The sequence below is a fragment of the Oryza glaberrima genome, chromosome 2, assembly GCF_000147395.1.
Source record: "Oryza glaberrima chromosome 2, OglaRS2, whole genome shotgun sequence".
NCBI lineage: Eukaryota > Viridiplantae > Streptophyta > Magnoliopsida > Poales > Poaceae > Oryza > Oryza glaberrima.
In genome coordinates this window covers 10,129,915-10,144,335 of record NC_068327.1, presented here as the reverse complement: position 1 = coordinate 10,144,335, position 14,421 = coordinate 10,129,915, and the positions used below count along the sequence as shown (strand labels likewise).

General features: G+C 45.1%; 2 protein-coding genes across 2 annotated transcripts; one reads left to right on the top strand and one right to left on the bottom strand.

Annotated features, from left to right (window-relative positions):
• Window positions 1-3,222: 3,222 nt before the first annotated feature.
• On the top strand, window positions 3,223-5,567 carry LOC127763761 (uncharacterized). The gene is made up of 3 exons (XM_052288553.1): window positions 3,223-3,312; window positions 3,582-4,843; window positions 5,194-5,567. The coding sequence occupies exons 2-3, from the start codon at window positions 3,657-3,659 to the stop codon at window positions 5,315-5,317; spliced, it is 1,311 nt and encodes a 436-aa protein (XP_052144513.1). The 5' UTR covers window positions 3,223-3,312; window positions 3,582-3,656; the 3' UTR covers window positions 5,318-5,567.
• Window positions 5,568-11,163: 5,596 nt separating this feature from the next.
• LOC127761986 (glycine-rich cell wall structural protein 1.8-like) lies at window positions 11,164-14,033 on the bottom strand. The gene is made up of 3 exons (XM_052286322.1): window positions 13,991-14,033; window positions 11,565-13,673; window positions 11,164-11,363 (listed from the first exon to the last, which is right to left on the bottom strand). Exons 1-3 carry the CDS (start codon window positions 14,031-14,033, stop codon window positions 11,281-11,283), a joined length of 2,235 nt encoding a protein of 744 aa, XP_052142282.1. The 3' UTR covers window positions 11,164-11,280.
• Window positions 14,034-14,421: the final 388 nt, after the last annotated feature.

The following is a 14,421-nucleotide window of genomic DNA, read 5'->3' as shown; positions in this document are numbered from 1 at the left end:
GGGCTTAGCCATCCTTTTCACTCAAGACCACATAAATTTGCAAAGTCTTGCTGATTGGACTAGGACAAGCAACATTGCACCAAATCCACAAATTAGCAACCCAAATCGTATCTATGCAGTGTAACTAGTTCTTTTTTTTAGAACAGTGTAACTAGTTCAATCACCCTACTACTTTAGTTAGCAGAAGTTCCTATCTCTATTTTTATTTACTCCATAGCACCTCATAAGGCCATAACAGCATCAATACAACCCCTTCTAAATTACCCTGGTCCGGCATGTTAACTTGTGCAAACTTATATGTTAACTAAAAAGGATTGCTATGCTGTTCAATGTGAAACTATTGTCCAAATACCTAGCCCTATGTTCAAATCACTATATTTAGGATGACGACTATAATTCTCATTGTTCTAGTTATCATTCTTTGCTAAAGGAAATTTGTCAGGGTTATGGATAGCACATACCTAATAGTAGTCGATTAAGCACGGTAGGGCCCACCATATACCAAGTCCTATATAGAATCATACCTCGTATATAAAAGGAGTTCCGGATAAGGAAGGGCAAGCAGAGTTCTACATGAAAACTACAAGGACTACTCGGATTGTATCATACTTATCTCCCTAGTTCTGCTTGGACAAGGGGACATTTATGGATATAAATACAAGACCCGGCCCCCTAGGGAAGGGAGGACAACCCCAGACAAACCAACAAGCTTAGTCAGAATAGACACCAATACACGCCGCTAGACATCGATATCAGATCAGCCTAGACAGACCCAATTTGGTGCCATCAAAGGCCGACAAGAGGGATCTAGTGCTATCTCTGATCTCGCCGAGTACATATTCGAGGAGGAAGACTACCCTATCATTGACTACATGTTGGTGTTCCATGTCACCAAGTCGACTACGACTAGATAAGTTATCCCAAATATTGTACTTATGTGATTTTGATGAATAAGAGCAATACCAGCTTCGGCCAACAGGAGTAGGGTTATTACCTTCCTGTGAAGGGGCCCGAACATGTATAAAAATCCTTGTCTCTACCTCTTTTACCTCAACCTCGCATATACCCTGGTACCAATGATCCTCATACCATGCAAGTACCATAGTTATGATCTAAAACGTCGACAAAAATCTCATGCATTGCTGCTGGAAATTTGCATGATAAAATAGTACTATATATGAGTTGCATAATTCCTTCTTGTTATATGATTTCATTCATGTGTTTTTCATAACTTGCACCTTTGGTCAATATCCAAACAGAATAATTACTTCAAATCTATGGTGTGGCTTTTGCAAAAAGAGGTAATTTGCACCTTGATCAATCATCCAAAGGCCAAAAAGAATTAAAGTGATGTGGTTTCATAAGAGAAGAGACAATTATTGTTAACTACATTTAGTGGGGATTAACTTTATAAGTATATTAGTATATATCCCGCACATTATTGTAGCACGGAATTTGTAAACACTTTGAATAAAATTGAAAGAATTTTTTTTGTAAATCTTGTGTACTCATAATACCTATAATGATAATATCTTAAGCTCTACAAAGTTGATATGGAATTCCAATTGTACATGAAACGTGAATGCTTATGTAATAAACGTTGCTAGGAATCCAATGGCTATTTCTTCTCTAGTTGAAATGGTTCAATACACATTGAGGTCTATAGCAATAACTATACCAAGTGAATTGTAAATGCACACGACATGAATGGTTGAGATCAAAGCATGAGTATGATCGAAATGCTACTGTTTTCTAGATGATGTGTCTCAATGCATGTCAAAGTTTTTGGTTCCAAGTAGTACATAGGATGTAAGATATGATGCATTATTTTATTTTGTTTTAGAAAAGCTATTAGTTATGCATCTTGGGAATCATAGGAAGAATATATAGAGCCCATGAAAAGAGGATCAATGACATATATTTTTTTCTTTCTATATAGTTGTAACGACAAGATCAACATATGTGAAGCCGCAAGAAGAGCCGTTAGATCTCTCCCATGCTTGATCTCAACGTTCATATTGTGTGCAATTATTATTCCCTATGATTGCTATAAATCTCCACTATAACTTATTTATTACCCACTGAATATAGTTATTGCAGATTATTCTCACTTATTTGTTTGATTGTTACCTAGAAGTGCACACAACAATGCGCTGGGTTTCATCTTAGTTACTTAATGTAAAATTCCAAAGAAGCCCAACGAGAAATGAAGAATCATGTTATAGAGGAAATTCCTTTTTCTGACCAATCATGTAATCCACCAAGTTCACAAACAAATAAGGTTATTATCGAATGAATCGTAATCACAATTGAAATTATTGAGAAAGAAATATGAGCTAGGATATGTTCTAAAGTTGCAAATAGCATAAGGAGAAGGGAAAATTGCCAGCAACTCATCCAAATTTGATCCATCATATCCCTCTTCATTCCAATGTATCATTCATATTACATTCTCCAAATCGCATCGTACTATATTTGCATATTTATCTTCCTCACTTTTCTATGCCTACTAAGAGGAGAGAGCTACACAGGAGGGAAGGATGAGAGGAAGGGCGAAGGAGGGCTGAGAAGAGGGTCGACGACAGAGGGAGGGCGGCAAGGGTCAGAGCGGACAAAAACACATGCGTGTGGGGAGAAGTTACAAACGGTGGGGTGGCAGGGTGGAGAAGTCGTGGGCGGTGAGAACAGAGAAGCTATGGGCAGCACGGGTGATGGGACAGAGAAGCTGCGTGCAACGTGGGCTTGTCTTTGCCAGCCCCATCTCCAGATCAGGATGTGCACTTACCTTTAGTCTCCACCTTCACTACTCCACCCTACAGGCTAGATCCAGCCGACAACAATGGAGATGGGCGAGCCATCAATTCGGCTCGAGGTGGGAGCTCGGTTCGAACGCAAGAAGTTGCAATATGGCATGAAGAGAGTTCTCTCTCTCGGACATCGAACACGATAAGCTTGAAGTCAACGACGGCTTATCTTCTAGAGCACGATTTTCTTCCCGCGTGAGTGCACTATTTTCTAGATGGAGGACGTGACAGCATATCGGCTAGGAATGCTCTTATATTACACAAACTAAGAAATTTCGAATTGAATTCATTTTATTTGATGACGATTTTATTGTATTCCTTTTCGAGACATAGTCGGTTTACAGTAGTGGGCCATAGTCGATTCAGACCGGGCCGCGCTATGGCCTACGGGAAGCCCACCCTACTAGTTTAGTCGATCTGCCCCCTTCCCCTCGGCCTCCACTCCCGTCTCCCCGCGACTTCGCCCGCCGCGCCGCCGCCGGCGTCCGCCCGCACCCTCGCCGTCCAGGTGAGCGCCCGTGCGCGCATCCTCTCTCTCTCTCTCTCTCTCTCTCTCTCTCTCACACACACACACACACACACACACCTTCCTACCCCCAAACCTTCTCTCGGATTCGCGCTAACCCTAACCCTACCTTTTCTTTTCTCGAATTCGCTTTAACCCTAGCTTCTCTTCTGGATCCGGGAGCTTCGTATCCTTGCCTTAATCATAGCACTAATCGCAGTTTTCGACAATAGAAAATGGGGGGTTGATGTTGGATTTTTGCGTGTTTGCAGTGTTCGATTGAGCGAGGGAACGGGCAGGGGGGGAGGAGGATAGGTGAGGGTGAGGAGGGGGGGCAGTAACCAGCCATGTCGGTGGCGGCCGGGGTTAGCGACGCCGCCATCGCGGTGCGCGACAAGCTCCGCGGGAAGATTGGCCAGACCAAGGTGAAGCGGTACTGGCCCGGGAAGGCGCCTGAGTGGGCTGACGACGGCGAAGACGACGCCGATCTCCGGACCACCAATAAGGTTTCTCTCGACAAGGCGTTCCCCAAGGATGAGGACGGCGACGCGCCGCCTGTCAAGGATGATCGCCGCCTCCGCCGCCTCGCGCAGACCCGCGCGGAGAACAAGGAGGAGCTGAGGGCGGATCACCGGAGGATTCGGCAGGCCGAGATTGTGTCTACCGTCGATGAGGAGAACGAGAGGCAGGAGGCTGAGCTGGAGGAGGAGGACGATGAGGAGGCGCAGGAGGAGAGGAGGAGGAGGATAAGGGCGCGGCAGCTCTTGAGGGAGCAGGAGGAGTTGCTTCCTCAGGAGGAGGAGGAGCCCATAGAGGAAGAGGAGGAATCAGAGGAATCCGAGTATGAGACTGACTCGGAGGATGAGCAGACCGGCATGGCGATGGTGAAGCCCGTCTTCATACCAAAGTCACAGCGGGACACCATTGCCGAGCGGGAGCGGCTGGAGGAGGAGGAGCGGCAGCTTGAGGAGCTAGTCAAGAAGAGGCTGGAGGCTAGGAAAATCGAGACTAGGCAGATTGTGGTGGAAGAAATCAGGAAGGAGGAGCATATTGAGAAGACACTCAATGAGGAGGCCAACATTGAGGATGTTGATACAGATGATGAGTTGAATGAAGCAGAGGAGTACGAGTCATGGAAGAATCGAGAAATAGCTAGAATCAAGAGGGACAGGGAAGAAAGAGATGCAAGGTTGAAGGAGAAGGAGGAGATTGAGAAGGTGCGGAATATGACCGAGGAGGAGCGGCGAGAATGGGAGCGAAAGAATCCTAAGCCACTTCGTGAGAACAAGCAGAAGTGGAAGTTTATGCAGAAGTATTACCACAAGGGTGCCTTCTTCCAGGAAGGTGCTGATGATGTTATCCAATCAGCTGGTAAAGATGATATTTACGCTCGTGATTTCTCTGCACCAACTGGTGAAGATAAGATGGACAAGAGCATCTTGCCCAAGGTTATGCAAGTTAAGCACTTCGGACGGAGTGGCAGAACGAAGTGGACACATCTTGTTAATGAGGATACTACAGATTGGAATGCACCGTATGTACTCTTATCTTGCTACATTTTTGTTTTAAATCTGGTATATTGCTTTTAAGAAAAAGTTTTGTCTTACCTGCAATTATTTAGTAGTTGTTTTTTCACATTAAACAATTAAATATTGGTTGGCTAAAGAGAAAGATCACCGTTTAGATACTCCCAATGAGAAGACCACTTACCCTGTTCTAGGATTTTGAGCTTCTTTTGATATATAAACGGGATCAAGTTTTGGCCTTTCTTATCTTGTTGGTTGCTACAGCTCAATGCATTTCTTTTTGAGTTATTTCCTATGGTTTCCTTTTTTGTATCAACAAGGAAACATGATCCTGATTTACTTTTGGATGAATTTTCAGGTGGGCTACAAATGGGCCCTTGCGAGCAAAGTACAATGCAAAAATGGCAGGCATGAATGCTCCTATTGCCAAACCAAAGGGAAGTAAGAAGATGAAAGACTGGGACACAAAACAGGATGATTAAATGAATACTAGATGAAGTCTGGTACTGCTTTCTTACTTTCATAGGGACAGACTAATGGTAGCTGCAAAACATGTTTATGCAGATAGTTTGTTTCTCTTCTTTTTGCTGCATAAGACATGATTCTACCGTGCCATCAACTGTCTTACAGTTTACATCTGCTACCAAAATTTCTGCAAAGTATGTAAACGATCGATTGGTAGCCGCTTGTCATGTACTGTCCTGTTATGCTTAATTAGAGAAGAATTGTGTATATGTTTGTTCCTGTACTTTTGACATATTGCTATGCTTAGAACCTGGCACTGCTTCAGCTTCTGGAGATCTGCACTACAAGTGTTTATGACACTCATTTTACCTTATAGTGCCAACCCACCCTTATCGATCATCATTACATTGATGGGCATTTCATTATATTGAGATGCCAACACTCAGTGATGTATGATTGTTGGGTGGTCAGTGCGTAGCCATGTTTCCTTGTAAGCATGTGTTTACATGCATGCGTTTTTTGAGTTAGCAAGGTAGTTTGCAAGTGGGCTTTTAACTCAAGGAAAATGCTCGGGTGATTTTATATCATGGAATGCAGTAATGCACATCTTATTTTATTTAATCTCATCATTTTTCTAGTGATCAGATTGTTTGCACATACAGTTATGCAAGGTAATACAATTTTAATGTATTTTTTCTTATCTAGTTACTGACTTACTGTACAAAACCAAGTATAACACACCATCTTGACATATGCCCTTGTTGTCTACTATTATTAAGGAAACCATTTGGTGTGATTGGTTGCGCTTGACAGTAAGTGGAATCATTCGCCTCTACTGCGGCATCATTTAGTTGCAATAGTTTGTTGGCAGGGGTTAGGATTCAGGAAAGGGTACCCTCGAGTATACAGAGTTGAGGAAGGAGGGGGAGGCACAGGAGAGAAATGAGAGCTTGGTTGAATGGCACTTGGTTGGCAGCTAGTTGCATCATTGTTATATTTTGGGAGGTTTCTGTGGTGACATTGCGTCCATCTTCTGCTGGGTATCTAGTAGGAACACAAGTTCTTAGTGAGGTCTTGACTCTTGAATAGGTGGTGCTATTATGGAAAATACTTAAGTTGGATCCTGAGACCTCTAGAGTAGCTGAACGATCTAGTTGTTATTTGGTTTATGATCCTGCATATGTGATGAGGAACTACAGTTTGAGTTAAGCTTGCCTATACTTGTCCCATTTATGTTTTTTTTTCCCTTTGCAGTTCCTTTGTTTTGCATCATTTTCTTTTCTTTTTTTTAAAGTGGAAATAAGTTGTCCTCAATAGAGGAGATGTGACAAAGAAACCACCCAGTTGGTAAATCTGTGTTAGAAAATGATTTTCTTTGAAGTCTATTCATGTCATCTGAGAAGAAAAGATTCTGCTACAAAAAGATGGAGCTACAATTGTACTACCTCCGGCCCATATAAATTGTATTTCTAGGTTGTTTAGCATATATTAAGATTTGAGAAGAAAGACTATAATGCCACTTATTAAATGATGTATATGTAAGAGTGGAAGGATAGTTGAGGGTAAAATAGGAAGAAATTTGAATGGGAAGTGATTAATGGGACCATTACTCTATTGTGACAATTATTTTGGGACAAATTCAAATCCTAGAAATACAATTATTATGGGACAGAGGTAGTACCATTTTTGTTATGTTTGAAAATCTGGATCCTCAACAAATCAGTAATGTTGCTCAAAGCTAGGTGCAGATAGTCAATGAACTTATATAGCTCAAGTTTCTCAGTATCTGTGTAGCTCTTACATCTTCTGACTTCAATGCAATATATTTTATCGTATGATATATTTAACTGAACTGGTAAGGAAGACCTCTTGCTAGTGGACACTGTTGTAAAAGGAAAATTAGTTTAGGTCACACTTGGATCATGGGGATTTTGTGGTATTCCTGTTGCACTGTTTTTCTTGTAAAATTCAGGTCAAATTCTTACCTTGCCGCTGAACAATCCAGTAATCTGTTATGAAACCTCGTCTCTTTATATTTGTCTTATTGTTTTGTTGAAGGTTATATCATCTTAAGCTTAGGCCGCAATATGTTTTTAGAGCCTCATGGAATCATCTAATTTCACAAAGTAACTGGTGGATGCTGATATGTGAAGTGTTCTATTAAGTGACAAAGGTTTGGTTTCAAGATTTTCTTCAGACAAGTTCGATATTTTTCAAAGCATGGTTTTTTTTTCAGCTGTTGCTTGGTAAGTTTGTTGGAAGAGGTTCGATTTGTGATATGTTATTGCGCCAGATATGGTGATGTTAATGATGCTAGGGCAGGCAACAAGTATTCTCTAGCGTAATTGTCATGATTATATTTGATTGAATTGTTTGTTTTGAACTTCGTTAGATATTTGTTAGCGTAACATTAATATGGTACTTCCATTTGGAATGTCAGAATCTCTTTAGGAACTAAAGATGCGCTGTGGTAACAGGTTAGAGGTCATCTATAGTAAATAATTGGAATAATTGCATAATCTGCAAAGCAGCAATTCATGAACTGCATGGGCGTGTAGGAAGGAATCTGCTGCCAATTGGTAGAAGAGGCAGCGATAGTTGGATGAATTGCATTTGGCAAGTTTCATGTTTAGCTGCTCGATTGCTTTGCCTTGTAATTGAGTCCTAAACCAATGTTCTCTTTTTTGACTGGTACTCTGGAAGAACACTTGAGAAGCTTACTACCATTAGTCTTGAACCAATGCTCTCTTTCATTTTTCATGAACGCTTGAAAAGCTTACTAGCATTAGTCTTGAAACAATTTTTGGTTCCTGGTTTACTAACATGAACTTGCTTATAATTTTGACCATGTTACCTTGTTCACCTACGTCTTAAACCATATTTCATGTCATTCTTCTAGACAAGCTTGTTTTCTGTCATTCCAGGCTGATCAATTCTTGAGTAGCGGATTACATTAAAAAAATAATCTAGATTAGTGGTTCAAGTCTCATGATCTATATGCGCACTTGCTAGTGTAGTGTCAGATACTCAGATGTGTGTGGTTTCAATCTTTAAGGTCTGTTTTTGATTTTTTTTGACACGCTCACACTCATTCGATATTAATTTAGTTCCTGCTTGGTTGTCTAGTGTTTTTTCTAGTCTCATGATCTATACCTTGCAGTAAACTCCGGCTTAGCTTTTTTTTTTCTATTATTATTTTTATTTTATCTTGGTTGGAAATACTTCCAAGGTTTGTACCGCTGAGTGCACATACCGTGCACTGTGCCACCAGCACACCAGCTACCTCGTGCTTACATTTTGGGCACAACTCTAGCTTAGTTAGGCATGGCGTTGTTGTGAACCAAGTTTATCTCGCTTCAATTGCACTGTGAAAGAGGACTTTCTTTTTTTTTTTTTCACAGACCGACCGGTGTGTGGTTAATGCACACATCTAACTCTCTTTGCATTGGTTAATCAGAGATTCAGGAGAGAGCATGTGATCATCCAACCCCAACCAGCATGGGTTGCCGACACACCTGCTGGTTTCGCAAATCGAACTCGTTTGCCATTTCTTGCCAATTAAATCTCTCTCTCTCTCTCTGCATGGTTCCAAAGTAAGCACTCTCTCCATTATATGTAACGTGAGTGTCAGCATTGACAAAGTCAGTTCGATTAGCTATGTAGATCCTGTAATAATAATAGTAATGATAATAATAATAATTTCAGCTGCAGAAATGGCTACAAAGCCCAAGTGATTCTTGCCGCCATCCACGTGGAGGCGACTTGACCTCTTCAAGGGCTTAGGCCGGCCATTATCGTTTCCCGTGCAATGATTCATGCTATTTTACGATATCACACGCTCTGACTCACAGCTAATTAAGATTATTGCATTTTTCTTTCTGATGGATCTCGCACAGGCTTAGCTTCTGTTTAGATTGGTGTCGAAATGAACCATACTAAAATTTGGCAATGACAAAATTTTAATAAATTGATAACATTACCAATATATTGATAGGATTAGCTTAATAATATTGTCAAAATTCTATACACATTACCAATATTTGGTACTTCCTCCGTTTTACAATATAAGTCATTCTATCATTTCCCATATTTATATTGATGTTAATAAATCTAGACATATAAAGAATGACTTACATTGTGAAACGGAGGGAGTAACAAACTAAACGTACCCACGTAACTCTGTTAATTTTATCAAATAATGGTATGGGTAAAAATGTCAGCAACCTGAACAGCCTTTAATTCATCTGTCACTTCCTTTTTTTTCTAAAAATGGCGTTTCCATGTTAATTAATTTCGATTAATAATTAACTAGGTAATCTCGATCGAATCGTGTGATCATACAATTAATGGTGATCATGCAATGATAGTACTTAGCCAGCTGCATATTACAATTAAGCTACTGCCGCGGCAGCAGCAGAACTACTTTCTTCGTTCTTCAATAATTGACACTTTCAACTACAGGTTCACAAATTACTGTTAAATGATTATATTATGATGAACGGAAATTGTATAATCCTACATACCTCGATTATATAACAATTTTTTTTAGTTTTTACAATTTTTTCACACGCTCAACTCTCATAGCTTAGAGAGTAAATATTGCTAGTTCTCGCATGCTTAATTTTCTGTCACTTCCTTTTTTTAATTTCTGAAAACGGCGATTAGCTAGGTCACCTCTCGATCGAATCATGATCATGCAGTGACGATCGATGGTACTTAGCTGCATCACAATTAAGCTGCTGCTGCAACAGCATTAAGAATTAATTAATCCAGGTATAGATCGATAGATCTTGTTCAAGGTTTACTTCTGGATGGAGTCAACTCCAAATTAGCAGAAGGCTCAATGCCTCCTCTGACAAGATGCTCTCCATGCGCGTACGTGCGCGGAGAACCGTGCATTTAGCAGAAGCTGATCAATGTCAACGCAAATTAATACCAGTGAAACTCAAATTATCACTGACATGAGCATGTAATCTAGTACAGTGATAATATAATGCAGTAACTGGTAAGAGCTGACCTTGGATTAATCTAACAGATGCAGGACACAGCTCCCATGATCTGGATCGAGCTACTGATCGATCGAGGCGAATCCTAGCTAGGTTTTCTGCTCTAGCTACTTGCTAACTAACTAGTATAAATACATGGCATTGTGCTGCTGATGCTTCATCACAAGGAGCTAACTACTCACCTCCTGTGTTGTGGTAGCTGCCTACGGTAGGCGTTCTCTCGCCATGAGAACGCTCGTAGTGCTTCTCCCCATCCTCCTCGTAGTAGCCCTCAGTGTCCATGTAGCCCTAGCCGATGGCAAGGGTAATGAGGGGAAGGGTGACCAGGGCAACAATGGGGTTGGGCCGGTGAAGAACCCGCATTGTCCTAAGCCGGGGAAAGGTCCGGACCCCCATGGCGATGGTAAAGGGCCGGGAAAGAATGAAGATTGCGAAGGTGGTGGAGAGCCGTCACCTTCACCGTCGAATGATTCGCCGGCACCTCCCTCTTACGAGCCGCCACCATCATCGTCTCCTCCAACCATGTCGCCACCGCCATCACCATCAGAGTCTAGTCCACCTAATGCATCTCCACCGTACCAAGATAACAGTCCACCTCCGTCGCCACCGTTGCCTAGTCCGCCAACGGAGGCCCCATCATATAACCAGCCACCACCATCACCGTCATCGAGCTCTCCACCAACAACCTCACCACCTCCATCTAGTCCCCCAACAGTTGCTCCATCATACAACCAGTCGCCGCCACCACCTCCATCAAGCCCTCCACCCATCACGTCACCACCTCCATCAAGCACTCCACCTACAACCTCACCACCTCCATATAGCCCGCCAACAGTACCTCCATCATACAACCAGTCGCCGCCGCCACCTTCATCTAGCCCACCACCTAGCTCCTCACCACCACCGTTGAGCCCTCCACCCACCACATCACCACCTCCATCAAGTCCCCCAACAGTCGCTCCATCATCAGCCGTTCAGCCACCACCGTCACCTTCATCGAGTCCTCCACCGAGCACCTCACCACCTCCATCGAGCCCTCCACCCACTACACCACCACCTTCGACTAGTCCCCCGACGGTAGCTCCATCATACAACCAGCCACCACCTCCGTTGAGCCCTCCACCCACCACATCACCACCTCCAACAAGTCCCCCGACAGTAGCTCCATCGTATAGCCAACCGCCACCGCCACCTTCATCGAATCCTCCACCGAGCACCTCACCGCCTCTATCGAGCCCTCCACCCTCCACACAACCACCTTCATCTAGTCCCCCGACGGTAGCTCCATCATATAACCAGCCACCACCTCCATCGACCCCTCCACCCACCACATCACCACCTCCATCAAGTCCCCCGACAGTAGCTCCATCGTATAGCCAACAGCCACCGTCACCTTCATCGAGTCCTCCACCGAGCACCTCACCGCCTCTATCGAGCCCTCCACCCTCCACACAACCAGCTTCATCTAGTCCCCCGACGGTAGCTCCATCATATAACCAGCCGCCACCTCCGTCGAGCCCTCCACCCACCACATCACCACCTCCATCAAGTCCCCCGACAGTAGCTCCATCGTACAGCCAGCCACCACCGCCACCTTCATCGAGTCCTCCACCGAGCACCTCACCACCTCCATCGAGCCCTCCACCTACCACATCACCACCTCCGTCTAGTCCCCCGACAGTACCTCCATCATACAACCAGCCACCACCGCCACCTTCGTCGAGTCCTCCACTGAGCACCTCACCGCCTCCATCGAGCCCTCCACTCTCCACACCACCACCTTCATCTAGTCCCCCGGCGGTAGCTCCATCATATAACCAGCCGCCACCTCCGTCAAACCCTCCACCCACCACATCACCACCTCCATCAAGCCCTCCACCCACCACACCAACACCTCCGTCGAGCCCTCCACCCACCACATCACCACCTCCATCTAGTCCCCCGACAGTACCACCATCATACAACCAACTACCACCACCACCTTCGTCGAGTCCTCCACCGAGCACCTCACCACCTCCATCGAGCCCTCCACCCACCACACCACCACCTTTATCTAGTCCCCCGACGGTAGCTCCATCATATAACCAGCCGCCACCTCCGTCGAGCCCTCCACCTACCACATCACCACCTTCATCAAGTCCCCCGACAGTAGCTCCATCGTACAGCCAGCCACCACCGCCACCTTCATCGAGTCCTCCACCGAGCACCTCACCACCTCCATCGAGCCCTCCACCCACCACACCACCACCTCCGTCGAGCCCTCCACCCACCACATCACCACCTCCGTCTAGTCCCCCAACAGTACCTCCATCATACAACCAACCACCACCGCCACCTTCGTCGAGTCCTCCACCGAGCACCTCACCGCCTCCATCGAGCCCTCCATCCACCACACCACCACCTTCGTCTAGTCCCCCGACAGTAGCTCCATCATACAACCAGCCACCACCTCCGTTGAGCCCCCCACCCACCACATCACCACCTCCATCAAGTCCCCCGACAGTAGCTCCGTCGTACAGCCAACCACCACCGCCACCTTCATCGAGTCCTCCTCCGAGCACCTCACCACCTCCATCGAGCCCTCCACCCACCACACCACCACCTCCGGCGAGCCCTCCACCCACCACATCACCACCTCCGTCTAGTCCCCCAACAGTACCTCCATCATACAACCAACCACCACCACCACCTTCGTCGAGTCCTCCACCGAGCACATCACCGCCTCCATCGAGCCCTCCACCCACCACACCACCACCTTCGTCTAGTCCCCCGACGGTAGCTCCATCATACAACCAGCCACCACCTCCGTCGAGCCCTCCACCCACTACATCACCACCTCCATCAAGTCCCCCGACAGTAGCTCCATCATACAGCCAGCCACCACCGCCACCTTCTTCGAGTCCTCCACCTAGCAACTCACCACCTCCATCGAGCCCTCCACCCACCACACCACCACCTTCGTCTAGTCCCCCGACGGTAGCTCCATCATACAACCAGCCACCACCTCCGTCGAGCCCTCCACCCACCACATCACCACCTCCAACAAGTCCCCCGACAGTAGCTCCATCGTATAGCCAGCCACCACCGCCAGCTTCATCGAGTCCTCCACCGAGTACCTCACCACCTCCATCGAGCCCTCCACCCACCACATCACCACCTCCGTCTAGTCCCCCGACGGTAGCTCCATCATACAGCCAGCCACCGCCGCCACCTTCATCGAGTCCTCCACCTAGCACCTCACCACCTCCATCAACCCCTCCACCTACCGTATCACCACCTTCATCTAGTCCCCCAAGTGTAACTCCATCAAGCCCTCCACCTATGACAACACCACCACAACAGTTTAGTCCTCCTATGACACCACCAACTTATCCAGGCAATAGCCATCCACCACCACCACCTAGTCCCAAATCAACACCCCCACCCTATCAACCTTGGGGCTGGTCACCACCACCGTTCACTCTCCCATCTTGGACGCCACCAGGATACGTGCAAATCCCTAACTACCGTGATGAGTTGTATTGGCAAATTGGGCGATTTGCAGTGCTAATGCACAAACTGGTGAAGAACAAGGATATCACACTTGTGGATGTGCTTTCAGTGAGTATGCAGCCTGCAGGCAGCGGCAACAACTATTTTCTAGTGCTGAAAATTGCAGATCAGTATAAGAAGGTTGGCAAGTACCATGTGCTGGTATGGGGTATTCCCAAGTCAACATCACAACCATGGAAAGTACTCTCCTTCCAATATGTAGGAAATTGATGATTTCTTGGTGCCATATAGAGGTGGAGATAATGAATCTTTTTAGTATTCTATCATATGTGGCAGTGATCTAGAAGAAAGTAATAGAACTTTGAACTTTGTAAGGTTTATTAATAATGTCCATGTACTCAGAGTAGCTAGTTTAGCAATGAGGGGTTTGCTATTCTACTATGTTTTCTTTTTATTCCAATGACAGCTTCTAGTTTGCTTATTCAAAAGTGGCTAAAAATTATGCGGCTTACCTATCATGTTCTGTGTGTCAATCTTAGTGCACATATTTTTTTTTGGTTTTGTTATTAATGGGGACACCACTATAGCAATACTCGTCTACAAACTCAAACCGTGCAGTGGCG

Bases quoted from the DNA above. Each gene is read 5' to 3' on its own strand.
- LOC127761986 (XM_052286322.1), bottom strand. From the start codon at position 14,033: ATGGTTGTGATGTTGACTTGGGAATACCCCATACCAGCACATG. The intron at 13,674-13,990 runs GTACTTGCCAAC...TGCCTGGATAAG, and splicing joins ATACCCCATACCAGCACATG to TTGGTGGTGTCATAGGAGGA. The intron at 11,364-11,564 runs GTGGTTGTGTGG...GACTAGTCGAAG, and splicing joins CGTCGGGGGACTAGATGAAG to GTGGTGGTGTAGTGGGTGGA.
- LOC127763761 (XM_052288553.1), top strand. From the start codon at position 3,657: ATGTCGGTGGCGGCCGGGGTTAGCGACGCCGCCATCGCGGTGCGCGAC. The intron at 4,844-5,193 runs GTATGTACTCTT...ATGAATTTTCAG, and splicing joins ACTACAGATTGGAATGCACC to GTGGGCTACAAATGGGCCCT.